Raw genomic sequence first — 14136 nt, forward strand, 5'->3', positions numbered from 1 at the left:
CCGACTACATGCCTTCACTGCGCCAGTGTCTTCTAGGCATCAGCCCTTTTCATCCTCTGCAGCCCTGGGGGAACCCAGGCCTGGCCCTGGACGTGGAAGGTGCTGCAGAAATGCTTGTGGGTGAATGAAGACCTGCCCTCCCAAGGAGGAGCGCTGCCCCTTTGCAGCTGGGAGTATCGCTGGGTGCCCCCCTGCCCCAGAGGCACTCATCTGCTGGGAGGCTGGACTGAAGTGATACTAAGCGTGGCACTCAGATGGCCTTTGGCTCAGGCCTGGGCACAGGGTGGTACTTCATTAGGGACAACGGCTGCGGTTCCCATGGCAACTGGTGACTAGCATCCTGACCTCTGACGTGGCGGCTCAATCCCTAGAGGTTGAGGGGGCTGCTTCCTTGTGCCCAGAGGTTTGTGTAGGACGGTGAGCGGGACCCATGGTCTTGGCCTTCCCAGCGTTCGCTGCACAGAGCCCAGCAAGGATGGGGTTGTGGGCTCCTTCCTGCAGCTGCTCCTTGCAGTCTGACTAACGGTCCGTCTCTCCTGACCACCCAGGCTGCCAACCTGGGTTGATGTGGGGGTGACGATGGCAGACAGGGATGCAGAACTGCTTGCAAGAGGCATGGAAGACAGTAATGTGCAAAGGACAAGGTTCTGCAGACTGGCACATGTCGGGTTAAATCTGGCCCCTCCCTTGCTGGCAGGGGAGCCACCTTTAGACTTTTCCCTACACAGAGCCTCAGTTTCCCCCTCTGTCCAATGGGGATAATCCTAGCAACCTAGTCAGGACAGCATAATGGAGGGAAAGTGTGTCACTCAGGGTGTCGAGTCCTAGCCCTGCTTCTTCTGAGCGGGGTGACTGTGCGCAAGTTACTTAACTGCTCTGTACCTCAACTCACACATCTGTAAAATGGGGCAAGTGAAAGTACTTCCTTCATCCTGAGGGCTGTCGAGAAGAGAAGGTGAACAGGCACGTGTATAAGAAAGCCCTCATTTTCTTTTGCAGCCCATGCCCTTGTGAGGCTGGCATGCAGGATGGCAGGACAGCCCAGCCACATGCCCCACGGAGGGAGCCCGAACAACCTCTGCCACACCCCGGGGCCTGCACACCCTCCTGACCCACAGGTAAGCCCTTTTCCTCTGTCTGCAGTGCATTGGAGAGTCTCCGAGGAACACAGATCTCTGAGGCTGCTTCGTCGCAGCCACTGGAGGAAGCCCCTCGGCAGCCCCAAGACAGAGCCTCTCGCACGCCTCCCGTGATGGGAGCAGAGCTCACGACCTAACCTCGTCAGAGAAGTCTCTCTGTGCTGGACTCTGTGGGATACCACGCCTGGTCCCACCTCTGGGTGTTCCCATGAGAATGGAACAGCTTTATTTCGGAGGGATCAGCACCACATAGAAGGACTGGGGCGTAGAGGAAGTTGGGGAGGCCCCAAAGAGAGAGTGAGGGTGCAGGGTGAACTTGGGGGTCAAAGAGTTTCCTTACTCTGGCTGATGTCTGCCACCCTTTCTGGTCTGCGCCATGTTCTGACCTCTTCACCCTCTTTATCCAGAACCAGCAGAGCTCAGACACACTGGTTTCCTTCCACCTGCCTCGTCCTCTCTGTGAATCCTCGGAGAGCCAGGCAGCCTTTCGCAGCTTTTCTGAAGGCCACTTCTGGGGTTCTGAGCTGCTCGAACACCCCAGGCCCTTTGCACATGCTGTTCCTGGGCCTGGAGTACCCTGCCTGACTTCTCCAAGCCTCAGTCCAAATGCCGCTGCTTCTGGCGGGGCCTTCCTGTTCCACCCCGTCCCCGATTCTCTGCTGCCTCTATACCTGTGCACTGGGTCATGGCCAGGATCACATGATCACATCCCACCAGGGGATTGGTTCCTGCATCTGCCTCCCCAGACAGAATCCTCTGGGGCGGGGCTTCGTAGGTCGCACCATCCCGGGCCAGGCGCAGGGGAGCCTCTCGTGCCTGCTGAGTTACTGCACTGTAGATACGGTGGCTGTGTGTGAGGCAGACCCACATCTGCTCGGAGGGTGCACATGGCCTCACAGGAGAGAGAGACAGGAAAGAAGGCAGAAAAACTCGGGAGCCAGTGGAGCTCCACCAAGGCACCTGATCTGAACTGGGGGGCCAAGAGGCTTCCTTGAGGAAGTGGCATGCAGAGGCCTGGAGGGGACAGAGCTTGACAGGGCAGATCAGTCGGGACCAGATGCTATAGTGTCCTATGAGCAGCCTGGAATGATGAAGTAACTGTCCAGGCTTGGCGTTTGTCCCCAGGCTGTGCGACCTAAATCAGGGGGAGACAGAGACAGTCACCTTCCTGAGCCATGGCAGGACTATCACAGCTTCTAACTGCCTAGTTCCTGTAGGAGGACTTCAGGTGGACTGGCATTTGACCTGTTTTGGCAGGGTGGCCGTGTCCAGTTGTACAGGTTATACACTGCACAAAGGGGCCTGGCCAAGGAGGCAGGTGAGTCTGAAATCCTGCTTCTGCCCCTGAACTCTTGTCAGACCATGCTCCCTGGTGCAGACTGTATCAGCTCCAGGAAAGAAGCACCTCTATAGATTCACACAGAGGTGACACAAGAACTAGGACAAACTGCGTGTGTGTGTGTGCGCGTGTGTGTGTGCACTTGCACACAAATGCACGAGGGTCCAAAGGCATTAGTATTAATCATACTATCCATTTCCATTACTGACTGAGATGCAGGGGCGCATTTCCTGGGTAGAATTTGGGGAGGCAGATCCCAGAAAGCTGGGCAGCCCGTGGACACGGCTGGTCCAGAGTCCACCAGGACAACTCACTGATGGCTGGGGGCAGCGGGGCCTCTTCGGGTAATGTAGCAATTTGTCATATTAAGTCATTCACTAACAATTGAGTCCCCCTTGATTAATCTCCCAGAATTAGCCAGTTGCATTTTGAGCAATTAGGGTTAATTACAGCCTCATTTGGCAGAGGAAAAAGCCCCGTAATTATTTCACGATCAAGGAGATGAGGCGCTGGGCTGCGGTGGCAGCAGTGTCCGTGGCGTTTCGTTGCACATGTTGGAGTGGTAATGACATAGTTAAGTGTAATTAGATACGATTACGTGGTGTTGGCTAGGGGCTGTCGCTGAAGATGCCCCCGGTCCCACTAGCATCTGGCCAGGTTTGCAGAATCAGTCACGGCAGTGAGGAAGTAGAACTGCTGTAGGTTGGGCTAGAAAGAGGACAGTCAGGCACTTTCTCACTCCTGAAACAATGGTATCGCACCACCGTCTGGGGAGCTATCAGGGCCCGAATCTTGCCTATTTGAGAATATAGAAACACCTCAAATAGAAGAGAGAGGTGTTTTCCTTTATGGCAGGAGGCACACCATTCCCCAGAAATCATCCTTAGAGGAAGGAGCCAGGCTTCAATGGCAGAAATGCTGTGTGCCAGACCAGGGTACGTTCAGTTCCCAACTCTGTCCCTCACAGGGCAAGTGACGTGGGGTAAATGACCTCTCTGAGCCCCAGTTTCCTCATCTGTAAAATGGAGCCATGAAGACTAAGTGAGATGCTATGCTTTAAACATCTGGCATGGCATCCAACATTATGGGTGTTAAGGAAATGGCATATCATATATTTTATGATTTTATATTTTAAAAATTCATTTTAGTTTTCAGCTAAAGAGCCCAGAGCTGGAAATACCCCGGGTGTAGAAAGAACAATTTAGCAAACACTCAGACTCTAGTTTTTATTAACCTATGCCCAAGACAAATGGTTTGTTGATTTCAAGGAGCTTCCTAGGTCTGAGAGCTGTCAGCCTATGAAAATATGTTTGCTGAACCCGGCAGAATCATATGTGAAATACGTATATACTTGGGAAAGCTAAACATGCTTGCTGTTATTGAGGTTTTTGAATGAATGAAGGAATTTGAGAAAAAGAGCTTAGAATGCCCTTTGCTTTTTGATTTTATCACTTTGCTACGGAGCATTTTCATCAGGAATGAAATGCAAGGCTCAGCTGACCCACTAAGAACCACATGAATTTCCAAAAAGAAGAAAGGTGTTCTCGTCTGAGACAGGCCTGGCTAATGTGTCTTCCATCTGGAAAGTCCTTGCCGACCAACGCCGGACGTGCCAAGTTCTGTTATATTCGGCACTATTCGGAGAGTGGAATGTGCTTAACTTTACAGGGAATAGGGACAGCTGTCACTAGGTCAGCATTGCACAGGCCCAAATCTTGATGGAAAATCTTCCCAAACCAATGATGGTAGTTAGATAAGATTTAATGACCAAATATGAACAGCCGTTAAAATTCAAGAAGTGTTTGCTTTGTTGTAACTTCAGCAAGCGCTTGTCTCGTTTCTGCCTCGGGTCTACTTGTTCCAGGAAGAGGAAGGAGCCAGACATGAAGGTGCAGGACCCGGCAGGTTAGATAAGTGTTTAAATACCGGTCTCAGATGAGGTACAGTGGCTGGTGTTTGTGAAGGGCCGGGAAATCCATGCTGTGTCCTTTGGAATTGACTCTTTAGCGAAAGGGGGCCCATTATGGGTGCACAGTTGACGTGAGTTTGGGTTTTAGATCACTTGCAGCTGGGGCTTGCAGCACAAGTAAGGAGGTAAGGGGAGGAGGTGAGGAGGCAGTCTCACCCAGGTGAGACGATCCCTTGGCCTTAAATGGGCCACACATGGGAGGGAAGATTCCAGAGACTTCCAGGGGAGAAATGCAGCTGCTCTTGGTAACGGAGAGAAAAGGGACAGGGAAGTCCATGTGTCCAGCTTTCTGGGTGGGAGCTGATGTACGGCTTCATTCTTCGAGTCTTTGCTTGTCAGTTGTCGGAGCTGGCGGCAGGTTCTCTCACTGGTATGTTTAAGCTCCGCTCTGTCTGAGCTCCGTTAATGGGGATCGGCCTGGAGGAGCCACTCCAGTTGAGATGATTTCAGGTTTTGTTATCAGGCGTCTGCCATGCTTTGGGCATCTCGCTCGCTGTTCCCTTGGAGCTGAGTGTAGGCGTCCAGGTTGAGACAATCGTGGTGGTTGCACCAATAGTGTGACGCCTGACACTTACCTTGTGTTGTTCTTTTACCAGCTCAGAGAAGTAGGTCTTATTCAGAACTCCATTTTATTGGGGTGAGGGGGGTGGGGACTGAGATAAGGAACTTGCCCGTTTGCTATGAAGGGGCAGAGCCAGGGGTCGCTCGAGTCCTGTGGCCCCATATGAGCCTTCTTGCCATAAGTCTGAGAGAAGGAAGATTGGTTTTGTGTTTGAAATTAGCCAGAATGTGAATTCCTGAGTGCAGTTGGCCTTGTAAAGTGCCTGACAATATGGACTCTTGGTAAATCGTGTCCTTCTTTTATGCAACGTGGACTTAAAACACATCCCCATATACACATATACTGAATCCATTAGAAGTTCCCTGTACACAATGTCAGATGTCTTTAAAGGTGAAATTCGTTTACAGGAAATGTCATTCTGATGAAGTATGCTTTTTAAAATCATAGAAACGGTTGCCTTAAAATTAATGATGCATTGCAAATATCAGGGGAAAAAAAGACCCATCCAGTGTAAAGATGTTTAAAATTCAGGTCAGAAGTCTGACTTAGTCAGGCTAAATTTTTTAATGAGATTTCAGAGAATTAATTGGGTGAATGCATTTTTATTCTTTTAACATGTAATTTTATGCTCCTGCTTTAACAAAAAAAAGGGGGGGTGGGATTTGTCAATAGCCGAGGCTTATTTTGGTTCAAACATTTTAAACTCAAATTAGCACAGGCTGGGGGTGAGGGGGCCGGTTGTGGCCTAATTTGATCTGACTTGGAGAAGAGAGCTGGGTTTCTCTGAGCTTTCTGGGGTAGGGTGTCCTGGGGTGGTTCAAGACACCCCCTTCCCTGTATGTGCAGCCTTGGCCTGAGAAGGCTGGTGTCATTTCTTGGGAGAGTGGGATTGGGGATAGAGGTGACCCAGGGACCTGGCCATCCGCCGATTCCTCCAGAGCTGCTCCCAGCTCCTCCTCTCTCTCAGACTGGGTGTCCTTCCAGACCTCCTCCCTCGGACCCACTGCGCCTGGCAGCAAAGCATGCGTCAGCATCCCTGCCGCCCCCTTCCAGGCCCCTCCATCCAGCTCTTCTACCTTTGGGGATGACCTAAGGGTCTTCTACCCTGGGGAACAGGGAGGAGGAGTCAGAAATTGCCTCCAGTACCCACAGTGCAGTGAAGCGAGGCAAGTCAACCTCATTGTCTGGCACGGCCCCTTGGCAAACACTCCCAGATGGCTTGCTCGGGGGTGGGGAAGTCAGAACGCTGCAGGGGCACATCAGCTTCACTGCTTTACAGTGGACAGGTGACGGGTAAATGAATCTCTCTGGGCCTCAGTTTCCTCATCTGCGAAATGTGGCTGTGTAGACTAAGTGAGATGGTGTACTTTAAACATCCAGCATGGCATCCAACATCATGGGTGTTAAGGAAATGATATGTTATTGATCTTATTCTTATATTTTAAAATTCATTTTAGTTTTCACGCTAAAGAGCCCAGAGCTGGCAATACCCTCAGAGCAGGCCCTCGGTGGGGGTGAGGACGTTGGAATATTGGTAACACCAGTGAGAACTCCTTGCACTTGTGCCCTGGGCCAGGCGCTCACCAGGCCAGGCACTGTGCCCACCCTGCCTCAGTTCATCCCCAGCCCCCTAGGAAGTAGGTGCTGCTGTTCTGCAAACATTCCGAAATGCCAATACCAATAATAAGAACAAACAGACAGCATTTCCTGCGTGCCAAGGGCTTTCGTTCATTAAGTTATTTAACCCTCTGAATGGGGTACTATCATCATCTTAATTGTACAGATGAGGAAACTGAGGCCCAGAAGGGCTTGCGCAAGGCCCGCAGCCAGGAAGTGGCAGAACTGGGGTTTGAACCCAAGCTTCTGGGGCGACTCTCTGCCAACCTGTGCCCCAGGAGTTGTGTTTATCTTCCCCAGGAGCCAGCATGGGGTCCCAGATCAAACGGGACAGTAAGCACTAGGTGAGCGGTTTTCAGAAAGACCATCGGGATTATTACTGTGATCCACCATGGCGCAAGCTGTCCAGGGCCAGCCCCGTGCTTGCCCAGGAGTTTAGAGCTCCCAGACAGACCCTTTTCACCAATATCATCCCCCTGAGCCCTCAGGGAAACCGGAGGCTGGTGTTAGTGGATGACCTCACTCGGCTACAGGGGCAAGAGTGCAACTTGCTGACCCAGAGGGCTGACCCAGGTGGGGAGGTGGCAGTGGAGAGAGGCCTGGCCTTTTGGGGCAGGAACTCAGTTCATCTTTTCCTTTTCCACTCACAGCCCTGAGTTAAATTAGGGTCAGGACTCTGCTGGTTCAGGCTGCTGCATCCAGGCATCCTGTGTCCCACAGTGCCCCCCACCTGAACAGAGGCCATCCCAGGACAGGGCCCCATCCCAACCCCTGCAAGGGCAGTGGTGCCCCCACTCCCAGAGCCTGCCTGACTGTGTACCCTCACATGGGGGGCTGCTGCCTGGGTAACCTGCCCTACAGGTTCGTCCTCTAATTAGGTCGAATGGCTTGTGACAGGAAATGCAAATCTGGGTCATCACATATGCAGATTTGCAGCTGGAGTGTCAATGATGCCAGCTGGGATGTCACCCACATCCTCTGGGAGCTTCCCCGTGGCTGTGGGGCTGGGCAGGGTGACCTCTGGGACACATCTCTGGGGTTGGTGGAGAGTGCTCAGGACAGGAGAAGCCGTCCAGTATTCCCAGAACAAGGACTCAGAGATCACATCCTCCAAACCCGTCAAGTCCCTGGGGAAAAACTGAGGCCCAGAGAGGGGTGGGACTCTGCCCCATGTCACCCAGCAACTCAGCTGGCTGTACATCATCAGGGAGTTCAAGTCCCAGCTACCCACTGACGAGCTGTGTGACCGTGCCTCCGCTTCCTTATTCATAAAATGGGATTAATAAGCCTTTCTTTACAAGGCTAGTCGGAAATGTGTCATAAAACCTGTCTAAGCAGCCAGTACAGTAACTGACACAGCGTCATTATTTTCATGAGTGTGTGTGATTCCTCCCAGTGCTGAGAAAGTTGCCTTTTTCTGAGGGTGTGTCATTTCGGCTGCACTCACAGAAGTGACAATGGAAAGGTCACAGAGTCCCACTGTGCTCCAAGTTGTTTGGAGCACTTTTCCTTGTATCATTCAACAAACATTCCCCGAGCACTTGCTCTGGGCAGGTCAGAGCCTCATCTCCGGGGACGGGGAGGGATGAAGACACGGACCCCCTTTTGGAGAGGCCCATGGTGAGGGGACGCTCTTACGGGGATTGGTGATCAAAGTCCCTCCTTCACCTTAGAGGGGCACTGCTGGGAAGGGGCAGTGGCCTCTACTCCAGCCTGGCTGCTCACTGATGTCCTCTGTCTGTCCCCTCCAGAGGCACCTGAACGCCCTGTCTTTTCGCTGCTCACTGGCAGACTTCCAGATTGAGAAGAAGATCGGCCGAGGGCAGTTCAGCGAGGTGTACAAGGCCACCTGCCTGCTGGACAGGAAGACGGTGGCTCTGAAGAAAGTGCAGGTAAGCCAACCACCCCACGGGGTCAAAAGCCTCATCGCAGGAGCCAGCTTCCGGTCTCAGTACTGTGCCCTTAAGGGGCTGGTCCCTCCGTCCCCTCCCCAGCCTTCCGCCATAAAGAGGGAACTAGTACTCAACTCACGGGGTTATGGAGAGAATCAGGTGCACTCCTGTTTATAAAAGCTTATTGTGAGCCATAAAGAAAAAGAAAAATGAGCATGCACTGAGCACCTGCTGTATACTGACTGGGTCCTGCTAGGAGCTCCCGGAATCGTGACAACAGCCCTGTGGGTGGGGATTAGTGTCCCATTTTTCAGATGAGGAAAACAGTGTCGAGCCAGGAACAGCTCGCCAGGTCCCCAGACTGAGCTAAGTCCTTCTGACCCTGGTGGCTGGACTTGTTGGTTGGTTCTGGACTTGAATGTCCTTCCTGACCTGTGTCCCTCCTAAATAAGGGAAGGGAGTTGAGCAGACGGGTTTTAAGTAGCAAAGTCCAGCCAGAAGGCATTTCAGTGAGAGCCACTGGGCCTATTTGACCACTGCTTTGCTGCAGGAAATGGGTTTTAAACCTCCAGCAGAGCTTCCTGAGCCTTGGATTTGCTCATTTGTCCTTAAAGAATGAGATTAGCAGCCTGGGCAGAGGAGGCCCAGTCATGGGGTGGGGAGCTGGGCCAGGAACTCCAGCTTTAAGACCTTGGCATGACTTTCCATGTTGGTCTGTGACCCACACACAGCTCCAGGTCACTGGAGGACACATGGGCTCCTCCGTGCAAAAAAGACTCATTTCTGCCCTTTGTCTTCCAAGGAGGGGCTCACCTGGGCTCCCGTTGTCTTGGTTTATTTGTCCCGTGACGTGATGGGTTTTGTGCTGGGCTGATGCCCTGTTCACCTTCTGATTGTTCCTGTCAGTCGGAAGGTGCTGGGAGGACCCAGCTGAGTGAGCACTGCAGGGCCCGGGGCCGCGGCGGGCACGGAGCCGGGGCCTGGACCTCGTCTGTCTTTTCACTCTGTCCGCATGACCACCTTTTGAGCTTGGGCTATTCAGCCCCATTTACAGAAGCGAAGACTGAGGCCCCAAGCGTGTTTTCTGGCCTGCCACTTACCAGTGTGTGACCTCAGCAAGTCACTGGACTTCTCTGGGTTTCAGTCTCCTCTGTCTGTGACAATAAGTCCTGCCCCATGGGAGTCACTGTGAGGATTTGGCATAAAGTGGTCAGCATGGTACGTGGCATGCCGTGGGGGCCCACTAGGCAGACTTGTTGTCCTTATGGGGTGGGGGTGGGGCCCCTTGGTGAGGAAGTGTAGGAACCGGAATGCTGGTGCTGGGTTTTAACCGTTCTACTTCTCTTTCTCCCCCAAGATATTTGAGATGATGGACGCGAAGGCCAGGCAGGACTGCGTCAAGGAGATCGGCCTCCTGAAGGTCAGTGCCCGGAGGGGGACCCCACGGGGGTGGCCCAGAGTCCCCAGATAATGCGACATTCTGGGCTAGGGTCGGCCCTGGCTTTAGGCTGCTCTCTCCTGGGGAGCCCTCCCTACTCCCCAGGTTTACGATTCTGCCTGGGATCCCGGAGGTGATGGAGGAGGGAAAAGATAGAGGCTTTGGAGGCCCAGGAACCTGGGTTCAAATCCTGATGTTTTTATTCACAAGTTAAATGACCTTAAGCAAGTGAGTGAGCCTCCCTAAGCCTCAGTTTGCCCCTCTGCTCAATGATGAGAACACCTGCCTCACAGCATACAGGCAGACTGAGAGGATTAAATAAACTAATATCTGAAGAGGGCCTCATACAGTAGAGCACACAGTAGGTGCTTGCTCAGTGTCCTCCTCCCTTCCCACGAAACAAGAGACCTTGCTTAGCAGCTTTGTCAAGTGGGCAGCTGGTGGCAGTGACACCCTTCAAAGCCGAAGCTGTGGAATTTCAGATGCGCAGTTCATTCTTCCAGGCTCTGCCCTGGGCTCTCAGACCTGTATCCCGTCCTCAGGGGCTCCCAGGTAGATGGTGACCATTCAGGAAGATGCTGGCTGACCCAGGGGCCATGAAGCCAGGGGAGGCCAGGCGCTGTCCCAGACCCTGGAAGGCTAAGATGAGTCCCGACAATGTGGACGGGGGGTGGGTAGATCACGGTGGCCTCGAATGCCACACTCAGGATGTGGGGACTAAATGTGGGAATGAAAGGGGAATCTCTGAAGTGACTGAGAGCAGGGTGGGAGGATGGGGCCAGATGTGAGTTCTGAGCCCTCCCTGGGGTAGCCCCCGGTAACAATGGGTCATGGTGACGAGGCTGGAGGCGAAGAGGCTTGTAGGGAGCTGTCCTTACTTTCAACTGTTACAGGTCCAAAAATACCCTTCATATGGTGTATGGAGGTGGTGCAGCTTCATTTTTTGCATGTGTCTGTCTAGGTTTCCCAGCACCATTTATTGAATAGCTGTTGTTACCCCAATGTAAATTCTTCCATTGTTGTAGATTAAATGGCCATATAAGCATGGATTTATTTCTGGGCTCTCTATTCTGTTCCATTGATCTATGTGTCTGTTTTTATGCCAGTACCATGCTGTTTTGATTACTGTAGCCTTGTAGTATGATTTAATGTCAGTATCGTGATACCTCCCATTTTGTTCTTATTTCTCAAGATTGCTGTGGCTATTCGGGGTCTTTTATGGTTCCATATAAATTTTAGGATTGTATGTTCTATTCTGTGAAAAATTTCCTTGGTAGTTTGATAGGAATTGTGTTGAATATGTATATTGCCTTAGGCAGTATGGACATTTTAACTATATTAATTCTTCCTATCCATGAGCATGGTATGTGTTTCCATCTATTTGTATCTTTCTTACTTTCTCTCTTCAGTGTCTACAATTTTCTGAGTACAGGTCTTTACTTCTTTTGTTAAATTTATTCCTGAGTATTTTATAGTTTTTGAAGCAAGTGTAAATGGGACTGTTTTCTTAATTTCTCCTTCTGATAGTTTATTATTGGTGTATACAAATGCAACTGATTTCTGCATATTAATTTTGTATCCTGCTACTTCACTAAATTTATTTATCAGTTCTAATAGTTTTTTGGTGGAGTCTTTGGGGTTCTCTATATATAGTATCATGTCATCAGTCGCGGGATGTGGAGGCAGGGCAGGGAATGGGGTCAGTGATGGAACTGTGGCGGCCACGTGCGATGTCGGAGGGGTGGTAGATTGGGGGAGGAGGGTTGTTATTTTGTGAGGGGTATGAATGTCTAACTATTACATTGTTTTGTACACCTGAAACTAAAAAAAAGTACATTGTGGTCTACAGTTAAATAGCTATGACCAAGGTTATAGATGCCATCTACCAATTTCATTTAAAAAGTTCTACTGAAATTCACTAATAAATCGCTACTTTACTAAAAAAAAACACCAAAACCCTTCAAATAACATTTTCAAACGTTACAGAATGGTCACCTTTGGGACCCACTTGTGATTTGGGGGCTCTGCCTGATTACCCAGCCCCGGAACGGCTGTCCCAGTCACCTACCCCCTCGCCCCACCCGTGGCCAAGAACACACATGTGCCTTGCACATTGAGTAAGGAATTGTACACACGTGTGGAGGAGCCGGCCTGTTTCAGGTCCCTGGGTACAGAAATGTGCACCCGAAGCCCCTTCAGTGAAGCAGGCCTAGTGTGGTGTGACCTAGTTCGGCTCAGGAGGGGGCTCTGTCCCTTCCCCAGGCTGTGGTGCAGCTGAGTGCCAACGACCAGGGGCTTCAGAGGCGGGCACACCCCTTGCTCACTAGCTGTGTGGCCCGTGGGCAAGCTGTTCACCAATAGGGCCTCAGTTTCCTTATCTGTCCAGGGGAATGGGTTGGGGAAATTAGTGCGGAGCTCTGTGCAGTGCCGGATGTGTGCTAAGCGCTGGGTCAGAGGCAGCCCTTGTCGTGACTGGGCAATGCCAGCCCCTCTCAACAGCAGTCCAGCTTCCTGGCCTGTCCATGGGAAGTCAACAGGATGTGCCAGGGCAGGAGTGTTTCCTACAAAACAAAGGGAAACGTGGTCCTCAGAGGGAACCCTGGGCAACATCATTCATATTGTTCACACCAGGACCCGAAACCCAAAACCTCCCAGGGCAGAGGCTGCCAGACGTGGGGCGGGAAGGCAGGCTCTATTAGAAAATAGGCACAGATTTATGTACTCGTATATTCAGCACAAATTTTTTGAGTACCACTGAGAGATGCAGTCCAGCGGGAAAGACAGATCCCAGACAGACAGACTCATTCTGTATCAGGCACCAGAGGGGCCATGGGTACAGAAATTTGAAGAAGAGGGGACCGTACATTGATGGGCCTTTACTCTCAGCCCTGCCCTCCATCCATCCCTCAGCAGCCACCACTACAGCCAGGCCTGGCCCAGGGCCTCGGGGACAACCCCACCCCATGGAGCTCAAAGTCTGGCAGAAAAGAGGACCAATGAGGGCCCTTTGTCAGATCTTAGTGATGGAACCTCAGGGGAAATGTGGGCATGGAATGTCGGGACACAAGAGAGCGAGAGGCGGGCTGAGGCTGCCAGGAGGAGACGAATCTTGGGTGCGACTCTGTCCTGAACCCCAGATGCATGAAGCCAGAGTGGGGAACCCTCTGCCTCCCGCAGCTGCCCATCTCTCACTCACAAACCACTGCCGGACAGAACCCAAACACTCCCATCTTTGGAGCACTTTCTGCATCCCTGGCCCAAGTGTGTCCCTTTTCAGACCCAGCTGGGCTCACCTAGAGACCCTAGGCTGAGAAGTGAACTCCAGATGGACAAGGCTTTCTGCTCCCTGGACCAAGTTCTTGGCTCAGCTTGGGCCCCAGCTAGTCCCTTCCTTTTCCAGGCCTCAGAGATTTCGCTCAGTTACCTCTGGGGCCCCTTTTGGCCCCAGCCTGTGCCTTTGTAAACTGACTGGGTGTTTGAGGGAGCACTTATTTCACCCCCTGGCCTCAGACCTGACATAGGAAAGGGGAGAGGGGTCTCCTACCTCCTCTCCCCAGGAGCCTGTACCTTGAGGGGACAGCCCCCTCGACTGAAGTTTTAGTTCCCACCCAAGCCCCCCTCTGACTTTTCCAAGTTGTTGGAAAGACTGATGCCCAGACCTCGGATGACCTGGGTGGGTTTTGGGGAGCCCGCCCTGAGAGGGGTGAGATTTCCCAGTGAAGGAATGAAGTGAGGTCCAGAGGGGGGTAAAAGAAGAGGGGATTCTCATTTACAATAATAGCAACAACGCCAGGGCTTTGTAACATGCTTTAGAGATTTTAAAACATTTTCAACTTGCCATTCACTTACTTTGGTACTTTTTTGTAATGAAACTATATCTATAGAATGTGATATGTGCTGAGAGCAGCGGATATGCTGGCCAGTGTGAACTCCAGGGAGACCTCAAAACAAAAACTGGGGAAGGTGATTTTTGACAAAGGCACCAAAAACATTTAGTGGACAAAGGAAAGCTTTTCAATCCACGGTGCTGGGAAAACTGGACATTCATGAACCCTGACCCTACCTCACACCATATACCAAAATTAACTTGAAATGGATTATAGACCTAAACGGAAAAGCTAAAACTATAATTTCATGTTTGCAGACAGCCCTGTGAGATGGGCCAGTGCTGGCCAAGGGG

The 14136-nt window shown here is 51.7% G+C and overlaps 1 protein-coding gene across 2 annotated transcripts in view; it reads left to right on the forward strand.

The window, feature by feature from the left end:
• NEK6 (NIMA related kinase 6) overlaps positions 1 to 14136 on the forward strand; it is a 77898-nt gene that overhangs the window by 37563 nt on the left and 26199 nt on the right. For both annotated transcript variants that reach the window (XM_033122481.1, XM_033122480.1), the window contains exons 2-4: positions 1000 to 1118; positions 8378 to 8518; positions 9876 to 9938. In XM_033122481.1, coding sequence (XP_032978372.1) covers positions 1029 to 1118; positions 8378 to 8518; positions 9876 to 9938 — 294 coding nt within the window. In that variant the 5' untranslated portion in view covers positions 1000 to 1028. The remainder of the gene's footprint in view (positions 1 to 999; positions 1119 to 8377; positions 8519 to 9875; positions 9939 to 14136) is intronic.

Source organism: Rhinolophus ferrumequinum, chromosome 12 (genome assembly GCF_004115265.2).
Source record: "Rhinolophus ferrumequinum isolate MPI-CBG mRhiFer1 chromosome 12, mRhiFer1_v1.p, whole genome shotgun sequence".
NCBI classification, from domain to species: Eukaryota; Metazoa; Chordata; class Mammalia; order Chiroptera; family Rhinolophidae; genus Rhinolophus; species Rhinolophus ferrumequinum.